The sequence below is a fragment of the Engraulis encrasicolus genome, chromosome 10, assembly GCF_034702125.1.
Source record: "Engraulis encrasicolus isolate BLACKSEA-1 chromosome 10, IST_EnEncr_1.0, whole genome shotgun sequence".
Lineage (NCBI taxonomy): Eukaryota > Metazoa > Chordata > Actinopteri > Clupeiformes > Engraulidae > Engraulis > Engraulis encrasicolus.
Genome location: NC_085866.1, coordinates 5,467,987 through 5,488,542, shown reverse-complemented (window position 1 = coordinate 5,488,542; position 20,556 = coordinate 5,467,987). Strand labels below are relative to the sequence as shown.

Genomic DNA, 20,556 nt, shown 5'->3' with positions numbered 1-20,556 from the left:
CCTCAACATGACACATTAACTTTGGCAGGGCAGCGGACCCCCTGCCTGCCTACCTGAAACACCTTGGAGCTCCCATTGGCCCAAACATACAGTAAGCAGCAGTTTCCCCTGCAGGGGTATGAGGTGACGTTTTGGTTCTCAGCCTCTAGATTTAAAGGGGTATGAGGTGACGTTTTGGTTCTCAGCCTCTAGATTTAAAGGGGTATGCCACTATTTTGGGGCTTAATACAGTTAAAATCGTTGGCTGGGGTTTATAAAGGTGGTAAAGTGTCTTATTTTTCATGTTAAGCGTTGTCTTGCTTTAAGACAAGTTACCCCATATATAAACCCTGGCCAACGATTTTAACTGTATTAAAGCCCCAAAATAGTGGCATACCCCTTTAAGCCTATATTGAAAGGTGGCCATGTGTACAACAGACCCCTCCTTCACCTTCAGGTCCCCTGATATGAACAGATAACTTAATTATATAGCAATATTGAAATTTCTAACATTTCTTTACAAAACAGTGTCATATTATTTCATGTGTATCCGCAGGGCCAGATAACACAGCCTCAAGGGCCATAAACGTCCCTCGAGACATACAGTAGGTTCCTCCACCCCTGGTCTCAGGGAAGCAGATAGCGGGGGACAAACAGGTCTGTTGTCCCGGGCCCAGGGAGAGAGAGGGGGCCCAGAATTGGCTCCCCATTACATTGTATGTATTGAGAGGAGGGGGGGGCCCTTTCAGACGATATTGCCCTGGGCCCAGTCAAACCTGTCAATCAGCGCCGGCGGTCCTGCCTGGTCTAGACATTGGCGACGCGGGCAGGATCCCTCGCCTGACGCAGCCCGTACAGCCACTTGATGACCCTGGCGTTCCTCTCGATGACGGAGACCCCGTAGGGGACCCTCTGAGCCTGCGCGCCTCCTCCCTCCTCCTCCTGCTCCTGCTGCTCCTGGCCCTGCGAGCACTCGGAGGCGGGGGCGCTGGCGCTCCTCAGCCGGGACACGGAGGCGATGTCCGAGCCGCCGGGTTGCTGGGCCAGCTCCTCCAGGTCCAGGTCGGCCGGGTCCAGGCCGCAGTAGTTGAAGAAGCGCTCCAGGTCGGCGCCGGCCCGCGAGTAGCGGTCGCTCACGTCCGACTTGGAGCGCGTGAGGGAGGGGCGGCGCTTACGGGAGCCGGAGGAGGAGAGACGGGTGATGGAGGGGGAGGGGGAGGGGTGCGCGGAGGAGAAGGGGGGGATGGGGGAGTTGTTGGACCCCCCACCGGGGAGGAAGGAGCTGAGGTTGGAGGAGGAGGAGGGGAGCGATGATGGGGTTGGTGTGGCGGCAGCAGTGGCGGCCATCATGGTGGCAACTGGTGCCTGTGGTTCGGCCGCTTGGCCAGCTGCAGTTGGAGACGAGATGCGCAGAGGGACCGGTGGAGTAATGGGGGCCACTGCTGAGCTTTGAGGAGTGGTGGTGGCGGACACTGGCTGCGGAGTGCCACCGCCGGGCATTGTGGGAGACTTGAGGGTTGGGCTCCCCCCGTTGGAGCTTGGCTGCTGGGCCTGGGGGGGCAGGCTGGGAGTCATGCCCGCTCTGTGGGCCATCATCATGCCAGCCATCCCTCCATGCACACCACCTGAAAGTTTGAAAGTTTATTTATTTAACACAAGGACTGCATACATTAACAGCATTTAGGAAAAAATGCAAAATATAGAAGATTATAGCCATGACACTAATTTGCATCTTTTGTCCCTTCACAGGTTAGATGGTACTTTAAAAAGAAATACAAACAAGTATTGCACAAATTATAAAAATAAACAAGTGTAAAATAGTGTACAAATGTTACAATAAATAATACAAGAGTAAGTTAAAAAGAGCAATTAGCAATACAGACTATGCAGAGTTATGTTGACAGTGTTGATTAAAGCCCATTGGGAAACTCCAACTCCCATTGTCATTGTGACACAGCACTCCACAGCACACAAGTGAACACTGCACACTGCACACAACGAAATTGCATTTATGCCTCACCCGTGCAAGGGGGCAGCCCTCAGCGGCGCCCCATGGGGAGCAGTGCGGTGGGACGGTACCATGCTTAGGGTACCTCAGTCATGGAGGAGGATGGGGGAGAGCACTGGTTGATTACTCTCCCCACCAACCTGGCGGGTCGGGAGTCGAACCGGCAACCTCTGGGATGCAAGTCTGACGCCCTAACCGCTCACCCATGACTGCCCCTTATTTATTGATTATAATCATATTATATATGATTATATCCAGTAGCCATGATTTCAAGTGTTTACTAAAGGCTCTTTTCCACTGCTGGTTTTCTGGTAGGCCTACAGCTCGACACAGTGCGACTCGGCCGCCACTTTTTTGCTTTACGATTGAGCTATGTCGTGCCCAGTTGAAAAGCAAAAAGTGACGGCCTAATCGTGTTGTCGAGCTGTAGGCCTACCAGAAAACCGGCAGTGGAAAAGAGCCATCAACGATCTATTGTAAGTAGGGATGCAAACGATTAATCGATTCATTGACTTTAATCGATCAATGTATTAATCGATTAAAACACATTATGCGATTAATCAACAATTCAACTGACAAGAGACCCAGGTGAAATGGGCATGTGAAGAGTGTGTGTGAAGAGGGGTGTGAATAGTGGGAATATTTAAATTACCTTTGGATTAAAGAATTGAAATTGAATTCATTTAAATGTGGTATTTTATCTCATTTTTTAATAAAAAAAAAATAGATTTAGTTAAATTAGATTTTTCCGAGAAACATTGAGATTTCGGGGGAAAAACGCAGCTCATCAATTAATCGTAAGTCGATCAATAAGGCTATAAACTAATGATTAATGAATTAATCGATAATTTGCATCCCTAATTGTAAGTGTTTACTACTGTACCTGGTGGCATCAGGGGTGAGTTCCGGGGCAGCACGGGGGCGTTCTTGGCGGCCACCTGCGCCTTCATCAGGTACATGAGGTGAGCGTGTGACTGCGCCTGCTGCTGCAGCTTGTTGTGCGCGGCCATGGGCATGTGCATGGGCATGTGCATGGGCATCTGCATGTGCGCAGGAGGCATGCGTCCGTGCATGTGGGGGCCGCCGTGCATCATGGGGCCCTTCCTCACCGGCGCCACCATCTGCGGGCGGACATCAACCCTGCGCACCGCCACCGCGGGGGAGCTGGAGCAGCCACCCTGCGACTGGGACCCAGTCCCCGACCCGGACGCGTCCGACCCAGCCCCAGTCCTCCAAGGGCTGTCGAGGGAGGGTGTGGAGAGGGAGGGAGAGGTAGAGGACACCTGAGCCAGGGAGGCGGGTGAGGCGAGCGCCAGTTTATCAAAGGAGTCGAAGGAGGTAGGCTCTGAAGTTGTCAGCGTTGGCACCGCGGGCTCACTATTATTACAGTTCTCATCGCCCGCGGTGCCGTCGCTGCTGAGGGAGCAGGTGGAGGAGGCTGCCGCGGCGTGCGAGGCCGGGGGAGAGGCATCAGGCTCCGGCTCAGGCTCCTCCACATCGCTGATGAGGATGCTCAGGTGCTTCAGGTTCAGCACGGGCGCCCCAGCGGAGTGGCCAGCGGCCGGGGGGGCAGCCCTCCTCACGGGCCTCCGAGGGCTGGCTTTGGGTGGTTCATTGCTACTACTAATACTACTACTACTAACAGGTTTGCTCGGGCTACTACTACTACTAATACTACTATTAGGTTTGCTGGGGCTGGGAGGGATGGCTCGGCCGGGGCCGGGAGCAACCGGCTTCTTGCGTGCTACAGGCACTGCGGTCATCTGTGGAGTTTTGGACAGCACAATGGGCTGGCTCTTGATGAAGCGACCCTTGTCGGCGGCTAGACGCTCTGCAGCGCTGGGCCTGCGCTCTTCCTGCTGGATGGGAGTGGAAGTGATGGTGGGGATGGTGGTGGTGGGGGTGGTGATGGTGGGGGTGGTGGGAGACCTGGGCTGCACGCCGAGGTCATGGAGGGCGTCCTTGACCTGGAGGTAAAGGGTGGGCAATAAGGCAAAAAATGTCACATCACGATTTTTTAAACATAAAATCTCGATTCCGATTCTTTATCACGATCAACCACCAAAAAAACACAAAAAAATGCATTTTATTTACTTGTAATTTGCAATTGGAAATTAAAATAAATGACACTCTCATAAAGTGCACAATTGGAATACAATAATGTAAAGAATAAGACAACAACGCTAAGTAAGTAGACTCTGTATCACTCTGATACTCCTGTGCACTTTGTATTTGCTTGTGATGTTGGCTTGATTATGTCCTCTTTTGAAAGTCACTTTGGTTATAAAGCGTCTGCTAAATGCAATGTAATGTAATAGGAAACATTCTCACTGCAAGACGACCTATTCAATTTCTGCACTTTGGCAGATTCGAGACAATCTTGTCCTCGATTTCACGATTCACGATTGAATATTGTCATGTCGTCCACCCCTACCTGAAAGCGCTTCGGGGGAACAGGAGGGGGCGGGGCCTTGGCCATCCTCCGCGGCGACTGTCCTAAGGCGTCCACAGACATTGCCTGAGCGTACAGTAGCAGCAGTGGTAGTGTGCTTGTGGTGATGGAAGGGTCCGCTTACTGTGAGGTCATCTCAATAGGAGCTCGTTGGGGCACTGCAGTCAGACCTTGGGAGGATACAATACAATAACACTTTATTGTCAGTTTTCACTGAAATTCATTTTGCATCCCTGAGCAAGACCCATTTAAATAAGGACAAGACAAACATGTAACATCACAGGAATATTGCACATTAGGTTCCATAAACAAAATTTAGCAGCACACAGTGAGTCTGGAAATTTGTCAAACATGAAACATATCTAATATATAGATATTACTACCAGTAGGCCTACTTCTGGAGGTATTGCAGAAAAACAAAACAAGCCTGGTCTAGTCTAGATACTGTGTTGTGGTACAGGTTGTGATGAGTATTTTTCAAAGTCAGGTGACAAAACAGGTGCAACAAGCTCAGGAAACCGACAAGAAGTCATTTTTAACATCAAAATGTTTTCCTAAGTTGGTCCAGGAAGACAGATGCTGAGGCACTCAAGGTTGCAATTTTTTTACTTTTTTATTTGGCTACAATGCCTACGCGTTTCGGCCCTTATGGCCTTCTTCAGGGCGTATCAAGGTTTTCCTAAGTTGTTACAGTATCAGCCCTCATTGGCAAAAACTGTACAAAATAACTTTTGGAGTAGTGGGCGGGCTCTGGGAATGAGAGAACATTCTGGTCATACATTAAGGTGATGCAAGAGGAAAGCATAGTGTTACTTTAATTTCAGTGTACCTTGCGAACTGACCCTGCAGGCAAGCTGAGAGAAGAACAATCCATTAACATCTCCCAGAGAGAGAGAGAGAGAGAGAGAGAGAGAGAGAGAGAGAGAGAAAGAGAAAGAGAGAGAGAAAGAGAAAGAGAGAGAGAGAGAGAGAGTAAGAGAGAGAGAGAGAGAGAGAGAAAGAGAAAGAGAGAGAGAGAGAGAGAAAGAGAGAGAGAGAGCGAGAGAAAGAGAGCGAGAGAGCGAGAGAAAGAGAGAGAGAGAGCGAGAGAAAGAGAGCGAGAGAAAGAAAGAAAGAGAGAGAGAGAGAGAGAGAGAGAGAGAGAGAGAGAGAGAGGTTCAATATCTGCCCATTACCTAAAATACCACCTTGACATCATTCATGCGGGCACGCGACTGACTGACTCACAACAAAACAGCATTGCAGAAATACCACTCGAGCACACTCAAGCACGCACGCACGCACGCACGCACACACGCACGCTCACACACATGCACACACATGCGCTCACGCACACACACACACTCACACACACACACACACACACCTGTCTCTGACTAATAATGCCTCTTGCAGGCCTATAATAGAGGCTTCTGCAAGTAGTTGGCCACGTGGGTCTTCTGAGATGCTCTCACCCTGTTGCGATGGCCCCTGCCCTGCTCTGTTTACCACCAGCCTCCTTGGCTTTACCCCCACGTCTCCCTGTTCACCACCCTCCTCGGCTTTACCCCCACGTCTCCCTGTTTACCAGTGGTGTAGTCTACTTTTTATGGTGGGTATACTGTATATATGAAAATGTTTTGAAGTGGGTATACTGTATGTGCTATTCAAAACAATGGATCAATCAATTTTAACTGGGTATACTGACATCCCTGAAATTTAGAAGTGCGTATACTTCGTATACCCGCGTTCTACGTAGACTACACCACTGCTGTTTCCCACCAGCCTCCTCAGCTTTACCCCATCATCTCCCTGTTTACCACCAGCAGCCTCCTCAGTTTTACCCCCACATCTCCCTGTTTACCACCAGCAGCCTCCTCAGTTTTACCCCCACATCTCCCTGTTTACCCCCACGTCTCCCTGTTTACCCCCACGTCTCCCTGTTTCCCCCCACGTCTCCCTGTTTACCCCCACGTCTCCAGCTTTACTAACCTTAACCCTAACCCTAACCCTAACCCTAACCCTAACCTTAAGGGCGTCAAACTCCCGTTTCCCACCAGCCTCCTCAGCTTTACCCCCACGTCTCCCTGTATACCACCAGCCTCCTCAGCCTTACCCCCACGTCTCCCTGTTTACCCCCACGTCTCCCTGTTTCCCCCCACGTCTCCCTGTTTACCCCCACGTCTCCAGCTTTACTAACCTTAACCCTAACCCTAACGCTAACCCTAACCTTAACCTTAAGGGCGTCAAACTAGTGGGTCCCGTTTCCCACCAGCCTCCTCAGCTTTACCCCCACGTCTCCCTGTATACCCCCACGTCTCCCTGTTTACCATGTAGCCTCCTCAGCTTTACCACGTCTCCCTGTTTACCATGTAGCCTCCTCAGCTTTACCCCCACGTCTCCCTGCATACCACCAGCAGCCTCCTCAGCTTTACCCCCACGTCTCCCTGCATACCACCAGTAGCCTCCTCAGCCTTACCCCCACGCCTCCCTGTTTGTCTACAAACAAACATCATCCCAGCATGACCAAACATGCTCCTAACACATCCACTCTGCATTTCCATTGTACTGTATACCATCCAAACAGAAAAACAAGCCTTTTAAGATGAACCTGAGACTGAGACCGTAAAACTTGCCTGAAGTCATGACCGTTCCACAAGCAAAACATACATTTGAATGCCGTACAACTGACACAAGGAAACAACTCTCTTTCAAAACCGTACAAAACACTGATAGACCTGAAAAATAAAAACAAATGATATGCAAAACACACTGAATGAATTGTTATTTTCAACCTAATTTGACTAACCTACTCTAAAGAATTTCACTACAATGCACATGGGTAACACATGACGATAACCGTCCCCTCGTATCTCAGTGTAAACTTGTAAAGAAGCAGATAATATTCAAAACACATAAAATCAACTGCTAATGGGTCAAAGACGTGCAAAATGGCATTGTCATTCAGTGTAACGGATGCCTTCTGCTGACTGTAACTGTAAAAAACATGACTCTTTTTATTTATTTATTGTTACAGGGAATTCATGAAAGCCTCTTTGAAAACGTCTTTGACCCTAATGTCATCCAGGCCATGTAATTGGTTCAACTTTACTACGGAAATGAACTTCACTACAATAAAACCTCGCTCCCATGTGTGTGTCTGTCTGTCTGTGTGTAAACCAGGGCTTTGAACCATTTTTTTTTTCCAAACGTTCCGTTCCGAACAGAAACGGAATTATAACATTTCCGGTTAGGAGTTCCACCAATAAATTGACGTTCCCGAAGCGGTTAGAACAAAAAAATATTGTTCCCGGAATGGTTAATTTCGTTCCTGTCAGCTGATTACTCCCCATAGGCCTAACTGACGGTAATTAACCAAGAAAGACGGAAGTGCAAATGAGTCAGCCTACTTCCAAACTGTTTATTCAAGCGGATGAAAAGAATATCCTACAGAATTCAGGGATGACCTAAGCGGAGAATAAACCTCAATGATGAAAATGCGCGCTCCACGCTGACTTGGGTCACATGGAGCGCTATGATGGACATTGTGATGCCCAATAACGTTGAACATTCTCGGTGTGCTTTGCACACGCTTCTCTGCAATATCTTACAATGATGCAATGGAAACTCTACCCTTTTGTATGACAGTGGTTTCTCTTATTTATGATGTGGAGTGGAGACTTTGTAATCCACAGCTCTCTCTCCATTCAGTCAGAGAATGGCTGATGTCACACAGGACGTGAACCTCAGCTGTCATGGTAACGTGCACAGGAAAATAATTACTTTTTTTTTTTTTTGAGGAACGGTATTAACCGGTATTAACCGCTAACCATTATTTTTAAATAAGTGTTTCCGTTCCAGAACATAAAAAACGTTTCCGGTTTCGTTTCTGTTCCCTGTAAAATACAAAAATTTCCTGGTTTTCGTTTTCGCTCCTTGAACCGGTTCAAAGCCCTGGTGTAAACCTTGACCGATAATCGTCCTCACATATGTCTGTGTAATCTTGTAAAGAAGCAGATAATATTCAAATCATACAGAATCAACTGCTAACGTAATGTCATCCAGGCCACTGTAATTGGTGCAATTTGGCACAACTACTAAAATGAACTTCACTACAATAAAAATGGTTAACACATTATAACCCCCGTGTATGTGTGTGTGTGTGTGTGTGTGTGTGTGTGTGTGTGTGTGTGTGTGTGTGTGTGTGTGTGTGTGTGTGTGTGTGTGTGTGTGTGTGTGTGTGTGTGTGTGTGTGTGTGTAAACCTTGACAGAAGCAGGTGACTACAAAGGCTTGACATGACAGGCTGCCACACTAACAGGTGCTCACCGGCCAATGATGAATGACAAAGCATTTTTGAGGCGTTTTCCTTATTGGTGGAGGCGTCTATGGCGTCTGGGGCTGTCAGCGTAGGAGACTACTCGTATATAAGATGTGTATGGGGGCAGAGGGTAGAGAGAGAGAGAGAGAGAGAGAGAGAGAGAGAGAGAGAGAGAGAGAGAGACAGAGGCAGAGAGACAGAGGCAGAGAGAGAGAGAGAGAGAGAGAGACAGAGAAAGAGACAGAGAGACAGAGAGAGAGAGACAGAGAGACAAAGAAGAAAGACAGAGAGAGACGGAGAGACTAGAGAGAGAGAGAGAGGGAGAGACAGAGAGAAAAAGGGAAGGGGGAAGAGAGAGACAGAGAGAGAGAGGTAGAGAGAGAGACAGAGTCAGAGAGAGAGAGGGAGAGAGAAAGAGTGGGACAGTGAAACAGAACGAGAGAGAGCGAGAGAGAGAAAGAGAGAGAGAGAGAAATAGAGAGAAAGACAGAGGTAAAGAGAGAGAGAAATAGAGAGACAGAGAGAGAGAAGAGAGGCAGAAAGTGCGCGAGAGAGAGAGAGAGAGAGAGAGAGAGAGAAAGAGAGGTATGAGGCACGTGTGGGAGACAGAAATAAATCTATCCACATCTCACAGGCGGCTATAGACAGACATTCTCCACATACTTGTCAGTTTCAGCACAAGGACAAGATGACCTGGGGTGAAGAGCTCTCTCTGCTATGTCTTCAGACATACACGCACCCTGTATCCTGCTCTCTCTCTCTCTGTCTCACTCTCTGTCTGTTTGTCTCTCTCTCTTTCTGTGTGTGTGTGTGTGTGTGTGTGTGTGTGTGTGTGTGTGTGTGTGTGTGTGTGTGTGTGTGTGTGTGTGTGTGTGTGTGTGTGTGTGTGTGTATGTCTTTCTTTTTCTCAGTGTGTCTGTCTCTCTCTCTTTCTGTTTGTGTGAGTCGCTCTCTCTCTGTCCCACTGTCTCTGTCTCTGTCTGTCTAAGTTAGACGGACAGGCACTAACATTTTGTGCAATTACATGGTGAACACCAACAATTTGGATGCCAACTACAAACATGCCAGGGTCATACGTTTGACCTCTAACATGTCATGTTGCTGACATGTGGCTGTGGCCAAGACATGTCAGGACATTACCCTCTCTCTCTCTCTCTCTCTCTCTCTCTCTCTCTCTCTCTGAAAAGAGAAGGACAAAAAGTCTTCGGCAGCAGCCTATTCCATGCCACTCCTTGAGAGCTAAAATATGAGAAGCTTTTGAGCTTGGAGCTGGGCAGCTGCAAACCTCAAACATGTCCGCCCTTTATAGAAACACACACACACAGACACACAGAAACACACATAGACACAGGCACACACACAGGCAGGCAGGCACACACACACAGGCAGGCAGGCAGGCAGGCAGGCACAGATGCCAGACCCTCCCAATGGAATTGAGTCAAGCCCCAGCAGGAGCCTGAGGTATTGTAATGCTATCACAACACAATTACAGGCTGAGGCAGGAGGCAGGAGGATTCGCTTCACACCAACACACACACCAACACACACACCCAAATACACACACACAAACAAACACAGAAAGACAGTCAGCAGAAATGGAACGCCAGGCCCATCAGAAAAACCAAACAAAACACATCGTACAGTGTTAATTCAACACTTGAATGTACCTCTCAGTGTTGGTGCTACTACATAGGTGTTAAAACAACACTGCAAAGTTCACCGGGTCGGTGTGTTTGCTGAGTGTCGTTGAGGCCACGTCTCTCCTTTCGTTTTCAGTTTGTTGAGAGGTGCCGCTACTGTACCTTTGGTTAGTCTCTGAGCAGAGCACACAAACCACAACCACAATCCCACCCAGTCACAGGACTATAGTGACACTCACATGGCCAAACAGTTAAACAAGGCCCTGGATCCTCAATAGACAAACAGAAGCAGAAGCTCAGTACAGTCCAACCACAATCCCACCCAGTACAGGACACTCACAGGACTATAGTGACACTCACATGGCCAAACAAGGTAGCAGGAAGAAGGCAGCAGGCAGCACTCACCTGAAAGAGACTCTTTGTCCTCGTGGCTGCTCCTCAAAAACTCAGGACAGTCCTGCTCTGCTGGGAAACGTGGAGAACACACAGTCACAGGCACAGGCAGCCACCATGACATGCCGCATGAGTTAGCAAGTGTTTGAGGTGTGTGTGTGTGTGTGGGAGGGAGAGTGTGTGTCTTCAGGGCTAAGGAGAAGCTGGTGGACTGCCCAAACCTGTTCTGACTGCGCTCAGCTGAAAGTGCCGCTCCCGTCCCGCCCCCTTTTCAAGCCTCTGGCCAATCATATTAGTGGCCCCTGAGAGTACCAGGAAGTAAGGAGCTGCACTCATGTCATGTGACATGACATCACAAGTCCTTGCACCTTGCTGTCTGGCTGCCTGGCCATCTTATATCAGCTCTCTAGCCAGCTCTGCCCTCGGTTTGACGTTACGTGAGGTCTGGATTCTTAGAGATTAACTGAATATGAGCCTTGGGGAATGGTCTAGCTGCAAAGCTGTCTAGGAAAACTGTCCCCAGGAACTGCTTACACTCAGAGTATCAAACTCTAACCTCCTGCCATTGTGTTCATTTTAATCTTATCTAAAGGCACAATGTGTTTCAAATATAGCAGCACAGAACTCCCAAATCTTTGGTATATTGAGCGACACGGTAATAGTTTGCATGGGAAATCCTGCAAGCATGTTCCTTCCTCTCACATGTGAGGGTCATAGGCTATGTCTGACCTCTGACCTATTTGAGCTGTGACCGTGTGACCATGAACAGATTTGAAAACACTATCAACCAGATCATCACAATTCCCAAATAATAGCAAATAACAGCATTGTGGACATTCATCGTCTAATGTGTGTATGTGTATGTGTGCATGGTTTGTCTGTGTCTATAGTTATTTACAGTTTTAGTGGGCCTATTCTCTTTACTGTTTTATGCCGTTTTAAGCATCTTGAGCATCTGCACTTCACTAATTTCATTCTACCTGTACACGACAATAAAGACATTCATTTATTGATTCATTCATTCATTCATTCATAAAATCTACAGAAGATGAGATGACTGGTAGCCCGGTGTCATATCAAACAACTGAATGAAACGTCTTTCACATAAAGGCCATGACACTATGTACATAGTTGTTTATGGCATCTCCTTTCCAGGCAATGTCCTATCTGTCAGCTAGGCTTTGTTTGACTTTCTTTAAAGCATAATTTTCTTTGACTCATGCCCAAGACAGTGACGATATCTACAGTTATTGGATGTCTAGCCCATGAGAGCCATGTGGAGAGGCAGTTCATCTTTGAACTGTGCCGTCTTGTTGAAGACAGTAGCAGTTTGCACTCATTGCACTGCACGAAGCACAGACAGCCAAATAGCCTATTAAGATGTGAAACACTGCCACCTAGTGGTACAAAGTGGTACAAACCTTTTTTGTTTTGGATCGAAACTCCACAACACCCACACCTTGAAATAGGACTTTTGCCCTTTCCCTTATTTCAATGGATATTAAAGACGTCATGTTTACCATGGATTTATAGAATACTATAGGCTATATATAAAAAACAAGACAAAGTCCCACTCACTAGATACTGTATCTGCAGGAGCAGGGACAGATTAAGATGGCCTGGGGCCCCTAGGCTACAGATTGCTGTGGGGCCCCCCAGAAGGCAAATTTCACAACAAATTTACATACGTGTGTCATAATTATGATCTAAAAATTAAGGATAACATGTCTTCCTACTGTACCCAACACGACAGATGCATTTTTAAAAAAATATTGCATCTTGTCACAATTCTGCACTTTTTCACTTTTGGCCAATCATGGCCCCCCTGGTAGGTGGGGCCCCTAGGCATCAGCCATATCTAGCCTGTGGGGCCCCCTGGTAGTTGGGGCCCCTAGGCAGCAGCCATTTCTAGCCTGTGGGGGGGCCTTAGGCAGCAGCCATATCTAGCCTGTGGGGGCCCCCTGGTAGGTGGGGGCCCCTGGCTGCAGGCCATATCTAACCTGTGGGGGCCCCTAGGCTGCAGCCATATCTAGCCTGTGGGGGGCCCCTAGGCATCAGCCATATCTAGCCTGTGGGGCCCCCTGGTAGTTGGGGCCCCTAGGCAGCAGCCATATCTAGCCTGTGGGGGCCCCTAGGCTGCAGACATACCTAGCCTGTGGGGGCCCCTAGGCTGCAACCATATCTAGCCCGTGGGGGCTCCTAGGCTGCAGTCATATCTAGCCTGTGGGGGCCCTAAGCTGCAGCCATATCTAGCCTGTGGGGGCCCCTAGGCTGCAGCCATATCTAGCCTGTGGGGGGCCCTGGTAGGTGGGGGCCCTAGGCTGAAGCCATATCTAGCCTGTGGGGGCCCCTGGTAGGTGGGGGCCCTAGGCAGCAGCCATATCTAGCCTGTGTGTTAATCCGACCATGAGCAGGTCTGTTTGTGCCAACACGTTTTAAAGACCACCTTCGATGTTTACTGCTTTTTACAACAGTGTTGTGTTTGAACAAGGTGTGGTAAGTCCTGTGAAGTTCAGACGTCTTTTTTTTAAAGACCTTTTCCCTCCTCGCCCTCTTTCAAGAGCAATCTAAGCTACTTACCGTAGAAACAAAACATCTTCAAAGCATTCCCTACACTGAAAAATGTTCACATAACAGAGACATTGTACTGAAGGGCATATGCATCATGACAACTGCATTTAATCTGTGATACGGTGCGTACAGTAGCGATTTAAAATTCTGATTAGACACTGCACTACATTCTGTTACCCTGTCTTATAAGCGTGTCTCTCTCTATGTCTCTCTCTATGTCTCTCTCTCTCTCTCTCTCTCTCTCTCTCTCTCTCTCTCTCTCTCTCTCTCTCTCTCTCTCTCTCTCTCTCTCTCTCTCTCTCTCTCTCTCTCTCTCTCTCTCTCTCTCTCTCTCTCTCTCTCTCTCTCTATTAAAGAATGAATACAGCGGTAAAAACATTTTTCAAGTTGTTTATTTGCTCTTACTTCAGACATGACATAAACCTTTTTTGTTCACAACGTCAATAAGCAGAGGGTTTTTTATTTGCATTTTGAACTACAAAACGCTGTGAAGTACAGACACACATATGACCCCTTATGAAGCATATAAAAGTATACAACCCCAAGAGCACCCGTGACAGGATATAAAAATATGCCTTAGAGACAGCGCCTGGAGACCCCTCGCTCATCTGACACACACTCACACGCACGCACGCACACACACGCACACGCACGCGCACGCGCACGCACGCACACGCACACGCACACGCACACGCACACACACACACCCTCTCTTCATCTGGAAGACAGACTAAACACTGCTTATAAAAAGCATAATGTGGGAGTCTTGTATAGTGTGCATAGCAGGGCCAATGTCATAGTTGTATGCAGCCTCTGGTGACAGACTGGAAGGGGGGGGGATGAACAGCTTGCGTGGGGGTGGGGGTGGGGGTGGGGGCTGGAGGGAGAGCTGACATCTATACAAATGCCTATGGGGTGGCCTGGTCAGAATCACTAGGCCACATGCCTGATCCCAACCACCCTTAAGTCTCTCACTTCATGCTTCACGCACACACTCACTCACACGCGCACACACACATATTAGCACACATACTTACACACTCGCACGCACATACACACTCACACTGCAGGCCTCCTTCAGATCTCCTCAGTAGTGTGATGCACTTCAGGCTTTGCTGGCGTTACTCAGGACACGTGGCCCGCTGGCGATGCAGTCTGCTGTGGGTGGCCATTGCCCATACTGGGGTCCGTTTCTCGAAAGCGTCTTTGCTATCGTCATTAGCAAAGTCCTTCGTACGAGCGACTCAACTCTCTCTCGACAGCGACGCTCACCACTAAATCCAAGGGAGCGGTAAGACGGTCTTAAGACGGTCTTAAGACGGTTAGCAACGACAAGAATCGAGAAACGGACCCCTGGTCTCTTACACAAATCACTGACTATGTTTACATGCAGGGCACATTCCAATTTTCAATTAGTAAATTTTACTTTTGAGTTGCCGTGTTGGGGTGTGTGTGAGAGTGAGAGACAGACAGAGAGGTGGGAGGGAAGGCAGAGAGACAGAGAGAGACAGAGAGAGACAGAGAGGGAGACAGTGTGTGTTCTAAAATCTGATACAGATTAAACATGTGTGTGTGTATGGATGAGTAAATCATGTGTAATGCTGCTATTTCTGCTGTTCACAGTGGCAGACACTCAGTCAGTCTGTCTGTTATTAGCTGGTGTGGAAAGATCTCAAGCACTTCCAAGATATCACGTCCTCCAAACATTGAAACCCACTTCAACTGTCTGTGGAGTTACGTATGCCTCGTAAAGGGTAGATATGTATGGTGTCGTTAGCTAGCCTAGTCAGATGTTATAAAATGGCGTTGTAGAAATGGTATGTTGTTATCTTGTGTCAAGTAATATTGTTAGCATTTGCATAGTGTATTGAATATACAGTACATACAGTGTGTTTCAGAGGTTCTGTCTGGTACTACACTTTGGCCTTGTTTTACATGATTTTTTAATTCTAATTCTATAAGCGGTCATGACCATTCAGCAATGTCAGCTTGGAAAACCAGACTGAATCAAATCCGGATACAGAAAGTTATTCAGATCTAACCATGAGTATGACCTGAGTGAGCTCTTATTTGTCACCGCTGGGTTTCTGGTCTTTTGCAGCTCTTGCGTTAAGCTTCAGAGACCCCCTTGTGCATAGTCTTGGCCTGCTACATTTACCGTATGTGTGCTTGATGTACTTGACTGTACAGTACAACATGTCCTTTTGATCCTATGGCTCTGTCACAGTGTGCTGTATTACCGTATAACGAGTGCAGAATATGGAAGATTTTCAGAAACAAAATTGTGGGAAAAAAGAAAGAAAAGCAAAAAGAAAAAAAAGTTGTTTTGTTCTTTATACTTGAGACAGCGTTGCTACAAAAATATGTTTTTAAAAATGTATAGTATATATCTCATCATTGCTGTGTGTTACCACACAAACCATCATGTGTACAAAAAAGTGCTGGTCATAAAAGCTGTGGAAGCACTGACAGTGAGTGAGTGTTCTTTACAAAACAGACAGACGAGGAGTTTGTGTGCATAAGAGTAGGCTATCCGACCGCTCCGCGCCGCGGCTCCCTTTTCATTCAAGTGCTCGGGCTGCTGTCAACGTGTATGTACAGTATATATTCCCATGCGCTTACATACACGTGTCCATTCTTCTCTGAGAATCCAGTAGCACATCCAATATTGTTCAAAAATATATATCTCCCTCAACTGTGCCAAAGTATTTTTTGGATCCAGGAGGGAAATAGTTTAGAGACTTTTAAAGTAGACGATTTATGAGCGTCTGGTGCATGTCCAGTCTGCGTTGTGTTTTGTGTCTCGTAGATGTGTTGTGTAGGTGTCTGGAAGATGTTTTGAGTTTGTGTCTACTAGATGTGTTGTGTAGGTATCTTGTAGATGTTTCGTGTCCGGTGTGTGTTTTGTTTTGTGTCTGGTAAATGTGTTATGTATGTGTCTGGTGTGTGTTTTGTTTTGTGTCTGGTAAATGTGTTATGTATGTGTCTGGTGTGTGTTTTGTTTTGTCTCTAGTTAGTAGATGTGTTATGTATGTGTGGTTGATGTTTTGAGTATGTGTCTAGTAGATGTATAGTAGTGTATGTGTGTGGAGGTAGAGGGGCTTCTAGACCCCGCCAGCACTGTCCTGCTCCGTGTCTCTCCTCTCCTCTCCTCTCAGGAGACCACACAGTTCTTGTCCTTGTCTCTCCTCTCCTCTCCTCTCCTCTCCTCTCCTCTCCTCTCCTCTCAGGAGACCACACAGTTCTTGTCCTTGTCTCTCCTCTCCTCTCAGGAGACCACACAGTTCTTGTCCTTGTCTCTGGCGCTGGGGCTGTGTGTTCTCCTCCTCCTGCTCTTCGCCCTTAAGCTCCCTCTCAGCCCCCTGAACTCCCGCACCATCCCCTCCTCCTCATCCTCCTCCTCCTCCTCCTCCTCTCCTTCTCCTTCTCCTCTTCCTCCTCCTCCCTCTGCCCCCTCGCCTCCAGCTCCAGCTCCAGCCGCCCCTCCCCGGCCCTCGGGCCCCTCTCCTCCCCCACAGACGGAGCGCCTGAGCTGGGGCGGGAGGGGGATGGGCTGGCCCAGGAAGTAGCCCTCCTCCTCGGAGTCGGAGGAGGAGGAGCAGGTGGAGCAGGAGTCCTCGTGGCGCCGCTGGAACAGGGAGGCCTGCAGGGTGAGCGAGGAGCTCATTGGCTGATCGGGGCTGTCCAGGGCGTGGCATCCCGGGATCCCCATGCCTCCTCCTCCTCCCTCGGGCGGGAAGGAGCGTCGTCCGCTCCCGCCGCGGTGGTCCAGGGAGTCCAGTCGCGGCCGGTCGGAGCGGGAGCGTCGGACGCGGCGCTCGCTGGAGCCCTGGTGGTGGTGGTTGTGGTGGTGGTGGTGGTTGTGGTGGTGGTGGAGGGAGGGGTCGGATGGAGCGCGCCCGCGGCTGAGGCCACCGCCCCTGCGCACGCTGCGGTGGTACGAGCCGTCTGTGGAGACGGGAAGAACAGGTGCACCGTTAGCAATGGAGACTTTTTTTTAACCCATTGATGCCTGAAGCACCGTCAAAAAAACGCCTGCTGAATGCTTAAGCCCTTGTTGGGAAAGTTGCCCTCAGCCTATAAAAACCTAAATATCTTAGCCTCTGAAGCACATAAAAACATCAAAAAAGTTGCATTTAAACCCTAAGACCCTCATCTTGCATCAGAATGTGTTCATTCAGCTGTAACATACTCACATATTTATCAAAAAAGCTAAAATCTCAAGAGCCTGAATGCAGTGTATATGTGTCTCCAGGCACCAAAGGTTAAACAACATACAGTATGCGAGTCATCAGGCTAAAATGGGTTAAAATATTTTTTGGGGGGCTTTTGTGCTTTATTTGTGACAGGATAGTGACCGAGGGACAGGGAATGAGAGAGGAGAGAGACAGGGAAGGACTCACTTCACTTGGGAAGGAACCGAAACCGGGTCGTCGGCACAGTGAACTAGTGCCCTACTGTAAGGCCATGGTAGGGCCGCAATGGAGACTTTTTAAAAATCCCTTAAGTGACAATTGTGATCGAGCTCTACCCTTGCACTTAAGTTTAAAAAGTGCCTTACCGTCTGAACACTTAGTTGATTGTGCAATGTGCAATGTTTATTGTCCAAGCTTTCAGCTGACAGACCTTCCTCTGTCTACTTAAAATCCCTATTGAACTCTTACATGGTCAACAACCCATCGACCATGCCCCCATTAAAATAAAAAAGCATTACGAAAGCATAATCAGCAATGGACTGAGAGAGAGAGAGAGAGAGAGAGAGAGAGAGAGAGAGAGAGAGAGAGAGAGAGAGAAGCTAAGTGTTTAATGGGAAAGTTAGAGAGAGGAATGAACAGAACAAAAGAGAGAGAAGGAGAGAAAGACAGCAAGAAAAAGACAGAGATACAGTAGATAGGGAGAGGTAGTGTTTAAGGGAAAGTTAGAGAGATGGAAAAACAGAAGAAAAGCAGAGAGGGAGAGAGATGTCCAAATACATTAGGAGAGAGAGACGGAGAGGGGAAGAGATTGCTTCCATTGAAAACGTGGAAGCAGAATAAATCTACAGAGCAGGGCATAAAGAAGTAGCCTGGTCCTGACCATCCCATAATACTTCCATTTCATTCGTATTTATGGTCTGGCATTTGTTTGCTCTGAAGCGATTGTAGGAAGCAGGAAGTTTGCACTCAGTTATGGTTTGAAATTATTGGACACCTCTCACCCAATCTATGGCAGTTACTCAACAACAACATAGCGCAGACCAATGGCTCTGGCGCAGATGTGTACGTCATTGTCACGAGCGTCCTCCCCCTTTCGCCCCCACGTGGGGGGCGTATTCGATTATTGGCTGTTTTCTGGGGGGGCGTTGCGATCAAAATTCTACTGCTCCAGGCACTCCACAGAGAAGCACGGCCAGACTACAGTAGTGGAGCCAATCCTTTGGCGGAAGTACGTAGGATGGCTCGCGAGGCTAATAAAGAAGAGGGACCCAGCCATATAAAATGACTATAGATTATAAAACGATATTCATTTCCAAGAAAAAGGCTGGTTAAGGCTAGCCTGGCGACGCCATCCATGTACTCCACCCAAAGATTTTGGCTCCGCACATCGTCTGGCAAAAGCCTCAAGCTCGGTTCTCTCAGTGTTTCGCCAATCAGCAAACAGTTGAGAGTGGTGACGTAGAACTCACCCGTAAGCTCCGTTACTGATTGGTTAAGGTAACTATATTCACACTTTCATTTTGTTATTTGTATGCTTTTGCAACGCTATATCGTAACAGGCATGCTAATAAAGCACAATATGGGTTTTAATTTGAGTTTGGAACTTCAATTAATTTAAATGATAGAGAGGTAAGATCAGACCATCTCCCATCGTCCACGGAGACGGATTCCTCATAGCTTTTGCCAGACTGATTGACGGAGTCAACAGTCGGCTATTCACCCAGGCTAGGTTCAGGCCCTGCCACCATGGCTCAAATGCACTGTCACGCCGGGGGGCCGGGTTCAATTCCAGCCCGAGGAGGTCATTTCCCGATCCTCGCTCATCTCTCTCTCCCACTCGCTTCCTGTCGCCACGCCATCTCATACTGTCCTGTCTAATAAAGGCATAAAAGCCCCTAAAAAATATTGTTAAAAAATGGCTTTTTCAATAAACTTTGGAATTTCACAACATGGCAGGGTTGAATGCAATATCCAAGTCTCCTCCTCACCCAGTAGGTCTATGTGGGGGGGCACCCCCTTATTGAAGTGGAGCCCCCTCCCAAAGCCTGCCGAGGCCTCCTCGTCCTCCTCCTCGTCCTCCTCTCCGTCTCCTCCTCCTCCTCTCATCCCCTCCTCATACTCCTCCTCATCTTCCTCCTCCTCATCGTCCTCCACCTCTACGGAATAGCTGCAGCTGATTGGCTCGCGGAAGCTGACCCGAGTGCCGCTGCGTCCCGATTGGGGCAGAGGTGGTGGAGGGGGGCGGGGCTCTGTGGACGGCGGTGGGGGCGGTGGGGGTGTGGAGGAGGACAGGAGATCTGGGGAGTCCAGAGGCCCGTTCTTCAGGAGGACAGGTGGGGGAGGGGGAGGGAAGACGTCGGAGGAGGGGCTGGTGGCGTCTCCCGAAGCAGGGGAGGGATACGGCGGAGGAGGGTATCCTGAAGAGAAGAGAAGAGGAGAAGAGGTACAGAAGAGGGATGAGGGAGAGATAACACACAAGAGAGAATTGAAAGAAAGGAATAAACAATCTGTGAATCTTATGAAAGAGAGGGGAGAGATGCAGTGAGCGAAGAGGGAGAGACAAGACAGATAAATAAATACATAAATAGAATAGAATAGAATAGAATAGAATAGAATAGAATAGAATAGAATAGAATAGAATAGAATAGTATAGAATAGAATAGAATAGAATAGAATAGAATAGAATAGAATAGAATAGAATAGAATAGAATAGAATAGAATAAAGGAATAAACAATCTGTGCATCTTTTGACATTTAGTCATGGCAAAACCAATAAACGTCTTGGTCAGGATCACTACAATATAAAAATCAGTGATGTTTCAAAGTTTGTTGGATACAATAATGGACATGACAAAATAAATCCTTGTTTAAGATTGAATTAAAAGAAAATATTATTCCAATGATTACTTTGTGAGTGTGTAAGCTGCTTCGTCTGGTTTATAGCAGTCTGTGCAATATTGCCCTACAAACGCAAAGTGCAGTAACTACGCCAACATTGAAACAGAAAAATGCCTTCAA

At 48.0% G+C, this 20,556-nt stretch overlaps 2 protein-coding genes across 3 annotated transcripts in view; both read right to left on the bottom strand.

The window, feature by feature from the left end:
- Nucleotides 1-360: 360 nt before the first annotated feature.
- LOC134457539 (uncharacterized) lies at nucleotides 361-10,968 on the bottom strand. Its single transcript, XM_063209548.1, has 4 exons — nucleotides 10,784-10,968; nucleotides 4,422-4,609; nucleotides 2,871-3,954; nucleotides 361-1,604 (listed from the first exon to the last, which is right to left on the bottom strand). The coding sequence occupies exons 2-4, from the start codon at nucleotides 4,500-4,502 to the stop codon at nucleotides 787-789; spliced, it is 1,983 nt and encodes a 660-aa protein (XP_063065618.1). The 5' UTR covers nucleotides 4,503-4,609; nucleotides 10,784-10,968; the 3' UTR covers nucleotides 361-786.
- Nucleotides 10,969-16,607: 5,639 nt separating this feature from the next.
- The window catches only part of prickle3 (prickle homolog 3), a 107,238-nt gene continuing 103,289 nt past the window's right edge, over nucleotides 16,608-20,556 (bottom strand). For both annotated transcript variants that reach the window (XM_063207919.1, XM_063207918.1), the window contains 2 exons: nucleotides 19,527-19,955; nucleotides 16,608-17,290 (listed from right to left, as the gene is read on the bottom strand). In XM_063207919.1, the coding sequence (XP_063063989.1) occupies nucleotides 16,611-17,290; nucleotides 19,527-19,955 (1,109 nt within the window). In that variant the 3' untranslated portion in view covers nucleotides 16,608-16,610. The remainder of the gene's footprint in view (nucleotides 17,291-19,526; nucleotides 19,956-20,556) is intronic.

Coding starts and splice junctions, on each gene's coding strand:
- LOC134457539 (XM_063209548.1), bottom strand. CDS start 4,502: ATGTCTGTGGACGCCTTAGGACAGTCGCCGCGGAGGATGGCCAAGGCC. Junction 3,955..4,421: donor TTCCCCCGAAGCGCTTTCAG/GTAGGGGTGGAC, acceptor CTTTACCTCCAG/GTCAAGGACGCCCTCCATGA. Junction 1,605..2,870: donor CTCACCCCTGATGCCACCAG/GTACAGTAGTAA, acceptor TCAAACTTTCAG/GTGGTGTGCATGGAGGGATG.